This window comes from Excalfactoria chinensis, chromosome 25, assembly GCF_039878825.1.
Source record: "Excalfactoria chinensis isolate bCotChi1 chromosome 25, bCotChi1.hap2, whole genome shotgun sequence".
NCBI lineage: Eukaryota > Metazoa > Chordata > Aves > Galliformes > Phasianidae > Excalfactoria > Excalfactoria chinensis.
In genome coordinates, this window is record NC_092849.1 from 3,930,417 (window position 1) to 3,944,195 (window position 13,779).

The 13,779-nt window shown below is 66.5% G+C and overlaps 4 protein-coding genes across 8 annotated transcripts; 2 read left to right on the plus strand and 2 right to left on the minus strand.

The window, feature by feature from the left end:
* Positions 1 to 11: 11 nt before the first annotated feature.
* On the minus strand, positions 12 to 2,654 carry POLD2 (DNA polymerase delta 2, accessory subunit). 2 transcript variants are annotated; one of them, XM_072356980.1, is made up of 10 exons: positions 2,571 to 2,654; positions 1,944 to 2,065; positions 1,670 to 1,793; positions 1,460 to 1,574; positions 1,148 to 1,346; positions 979 to 1,059; positions 754 to 911; positions 531 to 658; positions 354 to 455; positions 12 to 284 (listed from the first exon to the last, which is right to left on the minus strand). In XM_072356980.1, exons 2-10 carry the CDS (start codon positions 1,983 to 1,985, stop codon positions 130 to 132), a joined length of 1,104 nt encoding a protein of 367 aa, XP_072213081.1. In that variant the 5' UTR covers positions 1,986 to 2,065; positions 2,571 to 2,654; the 3' UTR covers positions 12 to 129. The 2 variants fall into 2 exon arrangements, with proteins under 2 accessions (XP_072213081.1, XP_072213080.1); XM_072356979.1 differs by lacking the exon at positions 2,571 to 2,654 and adding an exon at positions 2,187 to 2,358.
* Positions 2,349 to 4,126, plus strand: GNLY (granulysin). Of its 2 annotated transcripts, none has more exons than XM_072356982.1 (4): positions 2,349 to 2,453; positions 3,402 to 3,508; positions 3,608 to 3,718; positions 3,802 to 4,126. In XM_072356982.1, the coding sequence occupies exons 1-4, from the start codon at positions 2,357 to 2,359 to the stop codon at positions 3,964 to 3,966; spliced, it is 480 nt and encodes a 159-aa protein (XP_072213083.1). In that variant the 5' UTR covers positions 2,349 to 2,356; the 3' UTR covers positions 3,967 to 4,126. The 2 variants fall into 2 exon arrangements, with proteins under 2 accessions (XP_072213083.1, XP_072213084.1); XM_072356983.1 differs by lacking the exon at positions 2,349 to 2,453 and adding an exon at positions 2,997 to 3,205.
* Positions 4,127 to 4,134: 8 nt separating this feature from the next.
* GCK (glucokinase) lies at positions 4,135 to 9,723 on the minus strand. 3 transcript variants are annotated; one of them, XM_072356977.1, is made up of 10 exons: positions 9,015 to 9,722; positions 7,955 to 8,117; positions 7,702 to 7,856; positions 7,369 to 7,488; positions 7,206 to 7,301; positions 6,511 to 6,610; positions 6,252 to 6,425; positions 6,008 to 6,163; positions 5,638 to 5,871; positions 4,135 to 5,251 (listed from the first exon to the last, which is right to left on the minus strand). In XM_072356977.1, exons 1-10 carry the CDS (start codon positions 9,057 to 9,059, stop codon positions 5,214 to 5,216), a joined length of 1,281 nt encoding a protein of 426 aa, XP_072213078.1. In that variant the 5' UTR covers positions 9,060 to 9,722; the 3' UTR covers positions 4,135 to 5,213. The 3 variants fall into 3 exon arrangements, with proteins under 3 accessions (XP_072213078.1, XP_072213077.1, XP_072213079.1); XM_072356976.1 differs by having other exon boundaries at positions 4,141 to 5,251; positions 6,242 to 6,425; positions 9,015 to 9,723; XM_072356978.1 differs by lacking the exons at positions 6,511 to 6,610; positions 7,206 to 7,301; positions 7,369 to 7,488; ... (1 more) ...; positions 7,955 to 8,117; positions 9,015 to 9,722 and having other exon boundaries at positions 4,141 to 5,251; positions 6,252 to 6,391.
* Positions 9,724 to 9,977: 254 nt separating this feature from the next.
* On the plus strand, positions 9,978 to 13,405 carry YKT6 (YKT6 v-SNARE homolog). The gene is made up of 8 exons (XM_072357109.1): positions 9,978 to 10,099; positions 10,406 to 10,538; positions 11,490 to 11,572; positions 11,738 to 11,838; positions 12,050 to 12,154; positions 12,232 to 12,297; positions 12,389 to 12,490; positions 12,688 to 13,405. The coding sequence occupies exons 2-8, from the start codon at positions 10,435 to 10,437 to the stop codon at positions 12,721 to 12,723; spliced, it is 597 nt and encodes a 198-aa protein (XP_072213210.1). The 5' UTR covers positions 9,978 to 10,099; positions 10,406 to 10,434; the 3' UTR covers positions 12,724 to 13,405.
* The last annotated feature ends 374 nt before the right edge of the window (positions 13,406 to 13,779 follow it).

Consider the following 13,779-nt stretch of genomic DNA (forward strand, 5'->3'; position numbering starts at 1 on the left):
GCATGGAGGAAGCAGGGCAGGGCCCTGGCGTGGTTTTGTTACACAAATAAACAAAGCTGTATTGGTAGCAGCACCGCATCGCTTCTCCCCCGTACCGCACCAGAGGGGAACGAGGTGACGGCTGTGCTGTCACTGCCCCACCTCCATGTCACTGTCGTCCTCGGCACCAAAGACGGAGAAGCTGATGGGCTGGCAGCTGAGGTCGCGCAGGTTGATGAGGCAGGCGGTCTGCGTGGCACTGAAGGCTGGCACTGCCACCAGCAGCACCCGCTGCCCGTCCTCCCCTGCGGGACAGGCAGGCGTCACAGCACGAAGAGGGATGGGGATGGGGACAGGCAGCAGCAGGGACTCACCAGTCAGCAGCTTGGACTGGAACTTGGGCGCGTTGCCGCAGAAATAGACGTGTGGGCAGTCGGTGAGGATGAAGGGATCCGAGTTGTAGAAGGGGTAGCAGCCTGCAGGAGCAGAGTGAGCGGGGGAACCCAACCCAGCACCCCACTGTGTGGCACCGGGACCCCGCAGCCCCTTACCCAGCGTGTCGGGGGCCGTGGGGCTGATGTGTCCCGCCAGCAGCGTCCACTCCAGGATCTCCAGGTAGTCGTCCAGGCTGCTGTACTTATAGATGTCACTGATGTTTTGCCCTGACGTCCCCAGAAACCTGTATTTTGAGGGTGGATCTGTATTCAGTGCAACCTGAAGCAGAACCCTGTGCCACCAGTGGCATCCTAGCCTCGCAGACACTTTGTGCCTCACCGGACGCCATCCACGTCAGCCTGGTAGGGGTTGGTGACGAGCTGCAGCGTGGGGTAGGCGCTGGAGAGGGGCAGCATGCAGCGGTGCAGAGGCTGCTGTGGCAGCGTGTAGTTGGTGGGGTCAAACTCTCCAGGCATCACGTCCACAGGCACGGAGCTCTGCGGGCAGAGTGAGGCTGTTGGGGGCTGAGGGGCTGCGGGAGCCGCTCTCAGCCCAGGCACTCACGCAGAACTGCAGCAGGATCTCATCCAGCATCTTCACCGCCTCCACGCTGGCAGCTTGTGTTTTCTTGGTCAAATACTTGGCCTGCAGCGGTGAGGATGCGGTGAGGAGCATGATCTCTCTCCATCCCTCCCTCCCTCCCTCCTGCCGGGCCCCCCCAGTCTCCCCATACCTTGTGCAGGCTGTCACGGCTCTGTGTGCTCTGGCTCAGAAGGTTCCCGGCCAGCAGGACGCGGGAGATGAGCGCAGCACAGCTCTGCTGGCCCTCAGCGCCCAGCTGCCCCGTCACCGCATCCACCAGCAGCTGCGTGCCCAGCAGGGACTCGCCGCTGCCGCTGCCCAGCCCCAGCCCCGAAGCCAGCAGCACGAACCTGGGCGGGGGGCGGGCACAGGACTGCAGCCCCCATTGCGTCCCGCAGGATGGATGGGATGAATGGCTCCCAGGGCCGCACGGAGACACAATGGGGACACGACGGGAACTCACCTGTCGGTGCTGGGACCGCGCCACGGCGGCTGCGGGGGCAGGTGGGCAAAGCAGTGCTCCTCCACCAGGAACCTGCCATCCTCCTGCTCGTGGCCGTACACGGCGAGCACGGTGCCTGCGGCGGGAGGGAGGGCACTCAGCCTCACCATCACCATCTGGGCCACCACCACCCCACTGCTGCCCCACTGCCGTCCCACTGCCGTCCCCTACCTGTCACCAGCCGCGACACCTCGATGTTCCCGGTCAGTTTGATGCGCTGCAGCTCGTCCTCCAGCACCAGCTCGTCCGACGGGTCAATGTACTTGGCCAGGGGGGGCTGCGGCACCAGGTTGTGCTGCCGGGTGGGGAGGGCGAGAGAGAGACCCCCAGTTCTGTGGGGCGCACACACCCTCTGCCGGTGCTGCTCCCCAGCTGCTTCCACTTAGCGAGCTGCCAGCACGGCAGCCAAGGAGGAAGTGATGGGGAAGGGGGGGCTGACCCCTACCTCCTCATTGATCTCCTGCAGGACGGAGGGCTGCAGCCGCATGGCCTTGAACAGCGTCCCCACCACGCAGCAGCGCTCGCCGGGCTGCAGCTGGCACAGCTTCCGCAGCAGCACATCGTCACCTGCGGGGCCACGGGGTTCAGTCTGTGCCTATTGCTTCCCCCCCCACCGCGCTGCCGCTGCTCCAGCCCCGCCCCGTGTGTGTCGCTCCGTGTGTCGGGGCCGGGTCGGTTCGTGTCTCACCCCACCGGAGCCGCGCGCTCCGCTGCAGGCCGGGCCGCACGTGGAGCAGCCGCGAGGCGTAGAGATGCGCGAACTGCCGCGCGAAGCTGCGCCGGCCCAACCGGAAGCGCTGGGAGCGGTCCGAGAAGGAGCCGCCGACGCGGGGAAACGTGGGGGGGGCGGCCGGAAACATGGCGGCACCTGCGGGAACGAGCGGGAGGAGCGTCGGTGTGAACGGCGAGCGACGAGCGCCACGGGGACCGCGGACGGACGCGGACGGACAGCCCGGTACCGGACGGCCCCGCACCGCGTGACCCCCCGGTACCCGGATCTCCCCCGCCCCCCGTCCCGGTACGCGCCGCCGCCCCCCGCACACACGCGGCTCCCCCCCACGCGGTGTCGTACGGGGTCAGAGGTCAAAGGTCACGGGGGCGCCCGCCGGCGGCTGCACGCGGCCCGGGCCGCATCGGGGCGGGACGCGGAGCGGCGCGAACTCGGGGAGCGGAAGCGGCGTAACCGCGTGGCGGAAGTGACGTCAGAGCGGCGCGGCCGCGGGGCGCTGTCGCCATGGTGACGGCCGGGCCCGGACCCGCATCCCGCGTCCAGGACCCGCCACCAACGGGGGATGAGCGGCGGCACCGAGAGCACCGGGACGGGACGGGACAGCCGGGATGGCGGCACGGAGCGCCAGGTCTGCAGGACGTGCAGCCGGACGGGCCCGGTGTGACAACCCCCCCCCGCCCCGCTTCCTGCCGCGGTGGCGCTGGGCGGAGGTGTGAAGCGCTGTGAAGCGGTGTGGGCCGGAGGTATGAAGCGGTGTGGGGCGGATGGTTTGGGGCGGAGGTGTGGGCCGGACGGTCGGTCCTTTTCCATTTTAAGGCCTCGTCGCGTTTCCCCCGCTCTGAGTGGCCCAGCCGCCCCCACCGCGTGTCCGCGGGGCTATAAAGGCGGGGCGGGACGCGGGGCTGACGGCTGCACTGACACTGACACTGACACTGACATGGCTGCCGCGCTCATCGTCCTGCTGGCCGTGGCAGCCGGTAACGGGGCTGGGAATGCGGGGGGGATGGGGGGGACATGGGGGGAATGTGGGGTCTAGAATGGGACGGGGAGGGCGCGGATATGGGGACGTGGGGAAGGGTCTGTGTGTGACCGGGGGATGTGCGATGGGGCAGGGGGTACCAGGAGCACTCCGGGCTGTCACTCCGGGCTGTCAGTGACTCCTTCCACCCCCAGCCGTGCAGGTGGCCGTGACCGAGCTGCCCCATGACGACCAACGGGACGTGGCCGCTGAGAGCCCCTGGGAGCAGCAATGGCAGCTGCTGAAGGACGGCCCGGCCGTGGTAAGGATGCACCTTGGCTGTGGGGCAGCCCCACACCGGGTGGGAGCACGGGAGGGTGGATGGGCGGCAGCGCTCTGAGGGTCTGTGCTGTCCCCACAGTGGGATGCAGACGAGGGGGACGCGACGGGACCCGGCAAAGGGATTAAATGCGGCGCCTGCGTCAGCCTGGTGAAGAAGCTGCAGAAGATCGTTGGTGACGACCCCGATGAGGTGAGTGGGGCCGGGGGGTCCCGGCAGGTTCAGGGGGACGCAGTGGCTGCAGCCCCACTGACAGCCCGGGCCGGGACCCGCAGGAGGCCGTCAGCGCAGCATTGGACAAGGTCTGCGGTGCCAAGAAGCGCCAGAAGGGGATCTGCAGGCAGCTGGGCAAGAAGCTCCGGCAGCAGCTCAGCGACGCGCTGCAGGACGACAGCGATCCCCGCTCTGTGTGCACCACCCTGCAGCTGTGCAAGGGCTGAGCGCGGCCAGAGCCCACATCCTGTGCCCCACATCCTGTGCCGGAGCCCCACATCGTGTGCTCAGACCCCACATCCTGTGCTCAGACCCCAAAACGAGACCTGCAGCCCCGTCCCAGCCTTCCTCCTGCACCACATTCCCACGCAATAAAGCTGCTCATCTCTGCCATTGCCCTTTCGATTCGGGTTTTATTTGGCCGCGGGGGCACACAGGGGCTCTGGAGATGGGGGGGCTGACACGTGGGAACCTCAGAGATGGGGCTACGGGGGCAGGTGCACAGCGAGCTCAGGGACGGGGACCCTGCGGGGACATGGGGGTTTGGGGACAGTGTGATGGCGGGGACGCAGTGACGGGGGCCAAGCTGAGCCCAGCAGATCCCATTCTGCGGATCCCGTCCTGTGGATCCCGTTCTGTGGATCCCATCCTGTGGATCCCATTCTGCTGCTCCCAGGCAATCCGAGCACAGAAGATCCTTTTTCTGGCCGCAGCCCATGAGAGCACAGGACGTCCTGCAGCTGATGGGAGCAGGCAGAGCACAGGACCCCAGGGGCTGTTTGCTCCTTCCCAGACCCCGGGGTGCCCCCAGATGTCCCCCTGCCCCCAGGAGGTCCCCATACCGTGTAGTGCCACTCAACGGCCCCATTACCCCCAGGGTGTCCCCAGCCCCACGGGGCTCCATCTGCCTGTGTCACCCCACAGAGGCCCTACACGGCAGGGAGCCCCAGACCCCGAGGTGCCCCTACGGCCCCCGTGGGATTGTGAGAGTGGGGGCCCGCAGCTGTGAGCCCCATGATGGTTGATTGCTCTGAGCTCCACACGTCACCGTGGGGCTGCGACCACCAGAACCGAGCGGGTTGGGGGTGCTGAGTTCTGGGGGGCCACCAGGTTTGGGGTCACCAGGTGCTGCCCCACAACAGGGGCCGCGGCTCCCCCGGCACTTCGTCCTTGTCTCCAGGATGGTCCGGGGGTCTCGGGGGGGGGACCACACAGAGCGGCCACACAGAGCAGCTGGGACAGCGTTCCCAGAGGAGAAGTCCACGCTGACCCCGTTTATTGGGGAGCCCCGGCACCGTCCCGGCGCCATCCGAGCCCTTCCCACATCGGTCCCGGCTCCTCGGTGCATCCCCGCCGCGCAGTGCGGCTCACTGCCCCATCATGCACGCCATCTTGCAGGCCACGGCCGAGATGAGCGCGGCCCCGCGCCCGCTGCCCTCCTCCGACTGGATGAAGGTGATGTCGCAGCCCGGGGTCAGCTGCCGGACGGTGGCGTGGAAACGGTCCTTGAAGCTGCGGGGGGAGGGAGAAGGTTTGGGGTAGGGGTGGGATGAGGGGTATGGCTGTGGTTAGGGCTACCGATACGGCCAGGGTTAGGGTTAGGGTAAGGATTCGGGTTACGGTTACGGTTAGGGTTAGGATTAGGGTAAGGGTTATGGTTAGGATGATGGCTAGAGTTAGGATAATGGTTTTCATGATGGTTAGGGTTAGGCTCATGGTTACAATTAGGTCTATGGCTACGGCTAGTCTTAGTGTTATGGCTCAAGTTCTGGTCATGGTTAGAGTCAGGCCAAGGAGAGGTTGGGGTTAGGAGGAGCAAACGGAGCATCGGGGCGCTGGGAAAGAGGGGGCCGGAGGCTGGGAGGGGGTGAAACCCCCCCACCCCCCCATGGTGTCACCTGGGGTGCAGTTTGTAGACGGAGCCGTCCACCCCCACCGTGATCTTGAGGGTCTCCTGGCTGCGGCTCTCCCGCATGCGGTTGATGACGCCGGCCAGCCCGGCCGAGCACATCTGAGCTGCACGTGTGGACACGCTCTCGCACACCATGCGCACGATGTCGCAGTCCGACCCCGAGGGCAGCAGCCCGAAGGCCGTGAGGATGTTGTAGATCTGCTTGCGGTCGCCTGAATCGCTGCGGTGGGACAGAGGTGTGTGGGGAGGAGATGGGGGACCCCAGCGTGGGACATAGGGCAGAGGAACGGGGCAGGGGACCCCCGTGTCCCCCCATGTCCCCCCATGTCCCCCCATATCCCCCCATGTCCCCCTACCTCTCCACCTGCGACACGAAGCGCGTCTCGAAGGCTCCGCGCGTCTTGAGCTTCTCGCAGCTCTGCCCGCTGAACAGCAGGTTCTCGTCCACCAGCCGCAGCAGCACCAGCCGCACGATCTCCCCCATGTATTTGCCCCCGATGATCTTCTCGTAGCTGGGGGCGGCGCAGCGTCAAGGCCCCGCTGCCCCCAACGCCCGCATGGGAAGGAGCCGCCGCCGCCCCACTCCTTACAGCTGCTGACCGGGGTTAAGCGAGGTCTCGTCCACCACGCGGTCGTACTCCAGCAGGAACTCGTCCAGCTCCCCCGACGCCCCGAAGGCGCCCCACTCCGTGTTCACGCACATGCGGCCCTCGTCGCCCTCCACCAGCTCCACGTTGTGCATCTCCTCCATGTAGCAGGCGTTGCAGCCCGTCCCTGCGGGGGGTGGGGGGCAGCTTTGGGGTCTGGGGTCACCCGGTGCCCCCCGCTGTCCCCCCGCTGTGACCCTGCAGCCCCTTACCCACGATCATGCCGACCTCGCAGCGGTGGTCCTCGTAGTAGCAGGAGATCATGGTGGCAACAGTGTCGTTCACCATGGCCACCACGTCCATCTCAAAGTCCTGCACCAGGGGGGAGAAATACAGTGATGGTGGGTACGGGATGGGGACACACAGTGATGGTGGGTATGGGGACACACAGTGATGGTGGATATGGGGACACACAGTGATGGTGGGTACGGGATGGGGGCACACAGTGATGGTGGATATGGGATGGGGACACACAGTGATGGTGGGTATGGGATGGGGACACACAGTGATGGTGGATATGGGGACACACAGTGATGGTGGGTACGGGATGGGGACACACAGTGATGGTGGGTATGGGATGGGGACACACAGTGATGGTGGGTACGGGATGGGGACACACAGTGATGGTGGGTATGGGATGGGGACACACAGTGATGGTGGGTATGGGATGGGGACACACAGTGATGGTGGATATGGGGACACACAGTGATGGTGGGTACAGGATGGGGACACACAGTGATGGTGGGTATGGGATGGGGGCACACAGTGATGGTGGATATGGGGACACACAGTGATGGTGGGTACGGGATGGGGACACACAGTGATGGTGGATATGGGGACACACAGTGATGGCGGATCCCAGGGGAGGACACAGACGGTGACAGCGGGGCTGGGGGGGACGTCTCACCCCGCGCCGTTTGATGGCGTCCCGCAGCAGCCCCACCACGTTGTTCCCCTCCGCTCCCGAGGCCTTGAAGCCCTTGGTCCAGTTGAGCAGGATGCCCTGTGGGGCAGCATTGTGGGTGTGGGTCGTGGAGGCGCCGTGTCCCCCCACCCCGCCATCCCCTCACCTTGTCGATGTCCTCGTGCCGCACGGGGAAGGAGAAGGTGAAGCCCAGGGGCAGCTTTTTGTGCTTCATCTGGTGCTTGTCCAGGAAGTCAGAGATGCACTCGGAGATGTAGTCGAAGAGCTGGGGGCGACAGGAGGGACGGCACTGCAGCGCCCCCAGCCCCCATCCCCAGCACCACCCCATCCCCAGCATCCCCCTACCCACACCACTCTGTCCTCAGCACCAGCACGTCCCCACCGCTCCATCCCAGCACCTCGCTGTCCCCACACCGCACACCACGGTGGGGACCCCCCCCTTCCCCCCGCACTGAAGACCCCTTGGGCCCCCGCTCACCATCTCGGCCGTCCCCGTCATGGCGTCCTCGGGGATGGAGTACATCTGGTGCTTGGTCTTCACCTTCCACTGCCCCTCCTCGCCCTCCCCCACCTTCACCAGCATCACGCGGAAGTTGGTGCCGCCCAGGTCCAGCGAGAGGAAATCCCCGACCTCTGCAGCAATGGGGACGTGTGGGGCACTGTGGGGCACCGTGGGGCACTGCTGGCCGTCCCACTGCTCCACGTGGGGGTTCAGCCCCACGGCTCCTTACCCGACCCCTCTGGCGTGGAGCGCACGTAGGTGGGCAGCATTTTGACCGACGCCTCCTCGTGCGTCTCCAGCTTCAGCCCGCGGTCCATCTCCTTCTGCATGCGGTGCATCACCTTCCGCAGGTCCTCCTCTCTCAGCCGGAACTCGGACAGGATCTGCTCCACCTGCGGGCTTTGTGTGAGCGCCGAGGACCCCGCGGGACCCCGCAGGACCCCGCAGGACCCTGGAGGACCCCGACCTCCCCCCCCGCTGCCGTCCCTGCTGTTTCCCCCCCGCCGTGCTGCGGCCCCGCGGCCAGCTGTGCTCGCTGCATTAAGGCCTCATTAGTCAGCGGCCGCGGGGCTGTTTTCCTGCCGTTGCTGCTTTGCAAAGGGGCGAACCGATGGAGCCTTTGGGGCGACCCCAACGGAGCCCTCCATGGAATCCCAATGGAGCCTTCGGGGAAACCCCAACAGAAACCTCGGGGTGACCCCGACGGAACCTTTGGGGTGATCCCAAGGGGGCGTTCAAGGTGACCCCAATAGCGCCTTTGGGGTGACACATCGCTACCCCAGCCCACTGGGCACCGCTGCTCCTCGCCGAACCCTCCCCCGTCCCCCCGTGCCCACCCAGCACAGACACCTGAAGCCCCGTGGGTACAACATTGGGGTCTCGGCCCCAAACCCCCCCAATGGGAAACAGCATCACGGCCCCAGGGTGAGCAGCACCTCGAGGGGAAGTGCAGCCGATGGGACCCCACGTGCAGCCCCCTGCCCTCCTGCCGCCCCCCCCAGCGCTGACCCCGCAGACTCTCTGCTCCCGCTGTGGGGTTTTGCTGTGCTTTGGGGTCTGTCCTTCCCCACCCCACACCGGGATGCAGCGTCCCGACGGGCTGTTCCTGGGGTGGGAGCCCACGTGTCCCACGTAAGGCCTGAAGTTCAGCACCCGCAGCCCAACCTCCCCGCACCTCGGCCCCGCGCTACGGCCACATACGGCCCGGCCGTGGGTCTCTGGGCTGTGGGCTACGGGCTATGAGCTACGGGCTGTGGGCTACGGCTACGGGCTGCGGGGCTGCCGCTCACCTTCTCCTGCCGCCAGCTCTCCATCCTGCTCCTGTGGTCCAACATGGGGGCAGCCGTCGCCGTGGGCTGGACGCCGCCGCCCCCCCCCCCGTCCCGCCGCGTGCCCCCCGCCCGGATCTCCGCCCTTAGCTCATGGGGTGGCCCCGGTCCGCCCCCCCCCGTCCGCTCAGGAGGGCTCGTGCCCGGCTCCCCACATCCCGGGGCGGCCCTCGGGGCGCGGGGTGCCGGCGGGGCCGCCTCCTGCTGCGCGGAGCCCCGCGGGGCGCTGTGGAGGCCGTGGGCGCCCGGCGGAGCGGCGCAGCCCGTCAGCGGGCGCCAGTTGTCGTAGCAACCGCTCGGTGTCCTGGTCACGGCCGGCAGCTCTCCAGCGCTCCCGTGGAGACCGCGGCTCCGTGACAAAGGTGACGGGGCGACGCCGCCGGTGCGACGCTGCCGGCCCCACGGCAACGGGGGCGGCCCCGCGTGGGGACCGTCCGCCGCAGCCCCCCGGGACGGCGCCGTGGAGCCGGTCCCGTAGCGCGGGGCCCACGGCGGGGCGAGACCGCGGGGTCGCGAGCGGAGGGGGGTCGCGGCGAGCCGGGGGGCCGCCCCATAGGGGTCCGTCTGTGGGGTGATGCTGCCCCGTGGGGTGATGCCGCCCCGTGGGTCGGTCCCACGCGTACAGAAGCCCCGCCCACCAACGAGGCCCCGCCCACCAACGAGGCTCCGCCCACACGCGCCCTGGGCGTGGCCCGGCCGCACCCGGAGTCCCCGCCCACAATTCGGACCACGCCCACCCCGCCACGCCCCACTGAGGAAGCTCCGCCTACTGGCGGGGCCACGCCCACAAACCGGCACAGCCATGACGTCAGCGAGGCGCTGATTGGCTCTCCCCGCTCCGATGAGGCGAGTGGGCGGGGTCACCCATCCCGTCTCACTCTCATTGGCCGAAAGACGAAACGGGGGCGGGGCGAGGGTGGCGCCTGCGCAGGGCGGGTGTGGCTCCGTGGCAGCGACCGGCGTTGGGGTCACTTCCGGCCGTCGCCGTTCTGCTTCCGGGACGGGATCGCTCCCTCCGCCGTCGCTTCCGAACAGCCGCAGCGCCGGTACCGGGCGGGGGGGGCGGGGCCGGGAGGGGCCGGGGGGGCGGCGGAACTGAGCGGCGGGGGCTGCGATGGGGGGAGCTGGAGGGGGGGCGGCGTCACGGTGGGTCCCGGTGGGTCCCGGTGGGTCCCGGTGTGCCCAATGGGTCCCGGTGGGTCCTGCGGGGCTCCCGGTGGGGCTCCCTTTGTCTCCCTTTGGTTCCCTTTGTCTCCCTTTGGGCCCGCTGTGTCCCGCTGTGCCCGCTGAGCTCTCGGTGCTGTTCTCCATCCCCGCTGTTCCGGTTCGGTCCGGTTGTTCCGGTCCCGCAGTTCCAGGAGGCCGCCCCGCTCCGCCCGCCATGAGGCTGCACAGTCTGAGCGTGCTGTTCAAGGCCGGCGGCCGCGTGCAGCTGCTGAAGGCCGCGTACGACGTGTCCAGCTTCAGCTTCTTCCAGCGCTCCAGGTCAGACCCGAACCGGCTCCGGGCGACCGGACCGGGCGGGCCGCGATCCGCCCCCGGCCCGCACTGCGCGTTACAGCCCGACCCACCGCCCTGCTGGGCACCGCCACAACGGGACCGGCCGGTTCAGGGCGGAGTGTGGGAGCTCTGGGAGCTCTGTGGGCTCTGTGGGCTCTATGGGCTCTATGGGCTCTATGGGCTCTGTGTGCTCAATGGGTTCTATAAGCTCTATGAGCTCTATGGGCTCTATGAGCTCTGTGTACTCTATGAGCTCTGTGTTGCTCAATGGGCTCTATAAGCTCTATGAGCTCTGTGGGCTCTATGGGTTCTATGAGCTCTATGGGCTCTATGCTCTCTATGGGCTCTATGAGCTCTCTGGGCTCTGTGGGCTCTATAAGCTCTGTGTGCTCTGTGGGCTCAATGGGCTCTATAAGCTCTATGAGCTCTGTGTGCTCTATGGGTTCTATGGGCTCTATAAGCTCTATGAGCTCTGTGGGCTCTATGGGCTCTATAAGCTCTATGAGCTCTGTGTACTCTATGAGCTCTGTGTGCTCTATGGGCTCTATGCTCTCTATGGGCTCTATGAGCTCTCTGGGCTCTGTGGGCTCTATAAGCTCTATGAGCTCTGTGTGCTCTATGGGTTCTATGGGCTCTATGAGCTCTGTGTGCTCTATGGGTTCTATGGGCTCTATGAGCTCTGTGTGCTCTATGGGCTCTGTGAGCTCTATGGGCTCTATGAGCTCTCTGGGCTCTGTGGGATAGGGCAGGAGGCGGCGCTGAGCTGTTGGGCTGCAGGTTAGTGCTGAGTCCCAGTGCTCCAATTCCAGCCGTGAGGGTTTGTTGGAGCTTTGGGTGCAGCCACGGAGGGAAACGCTTTTAAGTCAAACGTTGTTGGCAACGTGTTGCTGCGGCCCAATAGCGAGCAGAGCTGAGAGCCGCGTTCTGTGCTCACAGCGTGCAGGAATTCATGACCTTCACCAGCCAGCTGATCGTGGAGCGCTCGGAGCTGGGCAGCCGGGCCTCGGTCAAGGAGCAAGGTGAGCTCCATTGAGCCACATTGAGCCACACCTCCCCACTGCCCGGGCAGGAGGGCTGGGGGCAGAGCAGGGTGCAGCCCCAAAGCCCCCCCTGTTCTGTGGGGCTGAGCTCCCTCCTCGAGCACTGGGGGGCTCCGGACCCACCGGACCCACATCTCTTCCCAGACTACCTGTGCCACGTGTACGTGCGTGCTGACGGGCTGGCTGGCGTGGTGATCGCCGACAACGAATACCCGTCACGGGTGTGCTTCACGCTGCTGGACAAGGTGGGACATGTGGGTCACTGCGTGTGGGTCACCTCGTGTGGGTCACCACGTGTGGGTCACCTCGTGTGGGTCACCGTGTGTGGGTCACCTCGTGTGGGTCACCGCGTGTGGGTCACCGCGTGTGGGTCACCATGTGTGGGTCACCTCGTGTGGGTCACCTTGGGGGCTCAGCCGTCCCTGCTGGGGCACAAACCCGCCCTGTCACACGCAGGTCCTGGAGGAGTTCTCCAGGCAGGTGAGCAGAGCAGACTGGCCCTCGGGGTCACCCTCCACCATCAGCTACGCGGCCCTGGATGGATACCTCAGCAGATACCAGGTACGGAGCCATGTTCCTGCGCTGCTCTGCGTGTTGCTGCTGTGCTGACACTGTGTCTCTGTGTGTCTCCACCCCAGAACCCCCGCGATGCCGACCCGATGACCAGAGTGCAGGCGGAGCTGGACGAGACCAAAATCATCCTGGTGAGGCCGGCGGTGCCGCCGCCATCCATCCCCGCTGCCCCCGCTCCGTGCCCTGGAGCTCCATGTCATCAGCTCCGCTTCCTTTTGGCAGCACAACACGATGGAGTCGCTGCTGGAGCGAGGGGAGAAGCTGGATGACCTGGTGTCCAAGTCGGAGGTGCTGGGGGCGCAGTCCAAAGCCTTCTACAAAACCGTGAGTGCCGTTCGCTTCACCGCGACATTCCCTGTGAGCCGGGGCTGAGGGAGCGTGAGGAGCTTCGCAGTGTGAGCACGGAGCCCCGCGGCCCCTGCAAAGGAGCTGATCCACACGTTGGCCACGAGCTGAGCCGTAGGGCTGAGGTTTCCCTATGGGCTGCAGGGAGCTCAGCCCGTTTCCTCCACCCTTTGCAGGCCCGAAAGCAGAACTCGTGCTGTGAGATCATGTGACCCGGAGCCGGGGGTCTCCTGCCGCAGCCCAGCGGGGCCTTCCCTCCCCTTCGGATCTCGGCCGCTCCCAGGACTGAAAGCAGAACCCGCGGGCTCCCGGGGGCTCCAGCCTTACCCAAAAACCGGCCTCGGTGGGACCCGCAGCGGGGGAGCAGCGGGAGCGCCGCCATGACGCCTGTCACACCAGCGAGTGCCTCGGCCCCGGGATGGGGAGAGAGCAGCCGGGCCCCCCCGCAGGGCATGGGGCTGTGCGGGGAACGGGGGCTTCTATGGGGCTGTTGCAGGGGGTGGGAGGGGAGGGAGGGGAGGTGAGCTGCTCTGGTCTGCGTTGGGCTGGGGGCTCAGTGCCGTGTGCTGCCCCTTCCTCCAGCAGAACCGGGGGCTGTGGGGACAGGGTGGCACCGAAGGGACGTGGCCCCGCACAGGACCCTGCGGCAACGGGACGGGTCTGAGCCCCCACTTACTGCCCGTCCCGTGGGGACAGGTTGGGGGCGCGGGGAACCAGTGGGGGCAGGCGGGGGGCTCCCCACTCTGCCCCATTGCAGCCAGGGGGGTCTCAGCCTTTGGCCCCCCCTTGGGAAGGGCGAAGCTTTCTGTCGGGACCGGAGTGTGATCGGTGTTGCCTGTTGTTTCCGTGCCACCACCCGTGGCCCATAAAGTTGTCTTTGGCGGTTGTATCTCAGCTCTGCTTGGGGGTCTGGGGGCAGGATGGGGGGGTGGGGGGGTGGGGGCAGAACCGGGGGGGGCCCTATAGGGAAGCGCCCACATCATCCACCGGGATTTTCTTTCTATCAGTTGTTTTTCCTCATAATTTATTTGCAGTTTTTTTTTCCGAGACAAAAACAAAATCAGTCTTTTACACTTACAAGGCTCCGAAAGAAAAGACGAAGGGGTCCGAGGAAGGGGGGGGGGGGGGGGGGGGGAAAAGCTGGGGAGGGGAGGGGAGGGATGGAAAAGAACGAGAGAAAAGGGGAGAGAATTCGGCAACGATCCACCAGCATTCATGGGACAGAAACAGCTCAGCTCAGCTCCTCGACATACAGCGTTAGCGCTCCA

Bases quoted from the DNA above. Each gene is read 5' to 3' on its own strand.
- GCK (XM_072356976.1), bottom strand. From the start codon at position 9,059: ATGTTGGACCACAGGAGCAGGATGGAGAGCTGGCGGCAGGAGAAG. The intron at 8,118-9,014 runs GTGAGCGGCAGC...CAAAGCCCGCAG, and splicing joins AGAGCTGGCGGCAGGAGAAG to GTGGAGCAGATCCTGTCCGA. The intron at 7,489-7,701 runs GTGAGCGGGGGC...TGTCGCCCCCAG, and splicing joins TGACGGGGACGGCCGAGATG to CTCTTCGACTACATCTCCGA.
- YKT6 (XM_072357109.1), top strand. From the start codon at position 10,435: ATGAGGCTGCACAGTCTGAGCGTGCTGTTCAAGGCCGGCGGCCGCGTG. The intron at 10,539-11,489 runs GTCAGACCCGAA...CTGTGCTCACAG, and splicing joins AGCTTCTTCCAGCGCTCCAG to CGTGCAGGAATTCATGACCT. The intron at 12,155-12,231 runs GTACGGAGCCAT...TCTCCACCCCAG, and splicing joins GATACCTCAGCAGATACCAG to AACCCCCGCGATGCCGACCC.
- GNLY (XM_072356982.1), top strand. From the start codon at position 2,357: ATGGCGGCACCTGCGGGAACGAGCGGGAGGAGCGTCGGTGTGAACGGC. The intron at 2,454-3,401 runs GTACCGGACGGC...TTCCACCCCCAG, and splicing joins GGACGCGGACGGACAGCCCG to CCGTGCAGGTGGCCGTGACC. The intron at 3,719-3,801 runs GTGAGTGGGGCC...CGGGACCCGCAG, and splicing joins TTGGTGACGACCCCGATGAG to GAGGCCGTCAGCGCAGCATT.
- POLD2 (XM_072356979.1), bottom strand. From the start codon at position 2,358: ATGTTTCCGGCCGCCCCCCCCACGTTTCCCCGCGTCGGCGGCTCCTTC. The intron at 1,060-1,147 runs GTATGGGGAGAC...TCACCGCTGCAG, and splicing joins GCCGTGACAGCCTGCACAAG to GCCAAGTATTTGACCAAGAA. The intron at 912-978 runs GTGAGTGCCTGG...CTCTGCCCGCAG, and splicing joins AGATCCTGCTGCAGTTCTGC to AGCTCCGTGCCTGTGGACGT.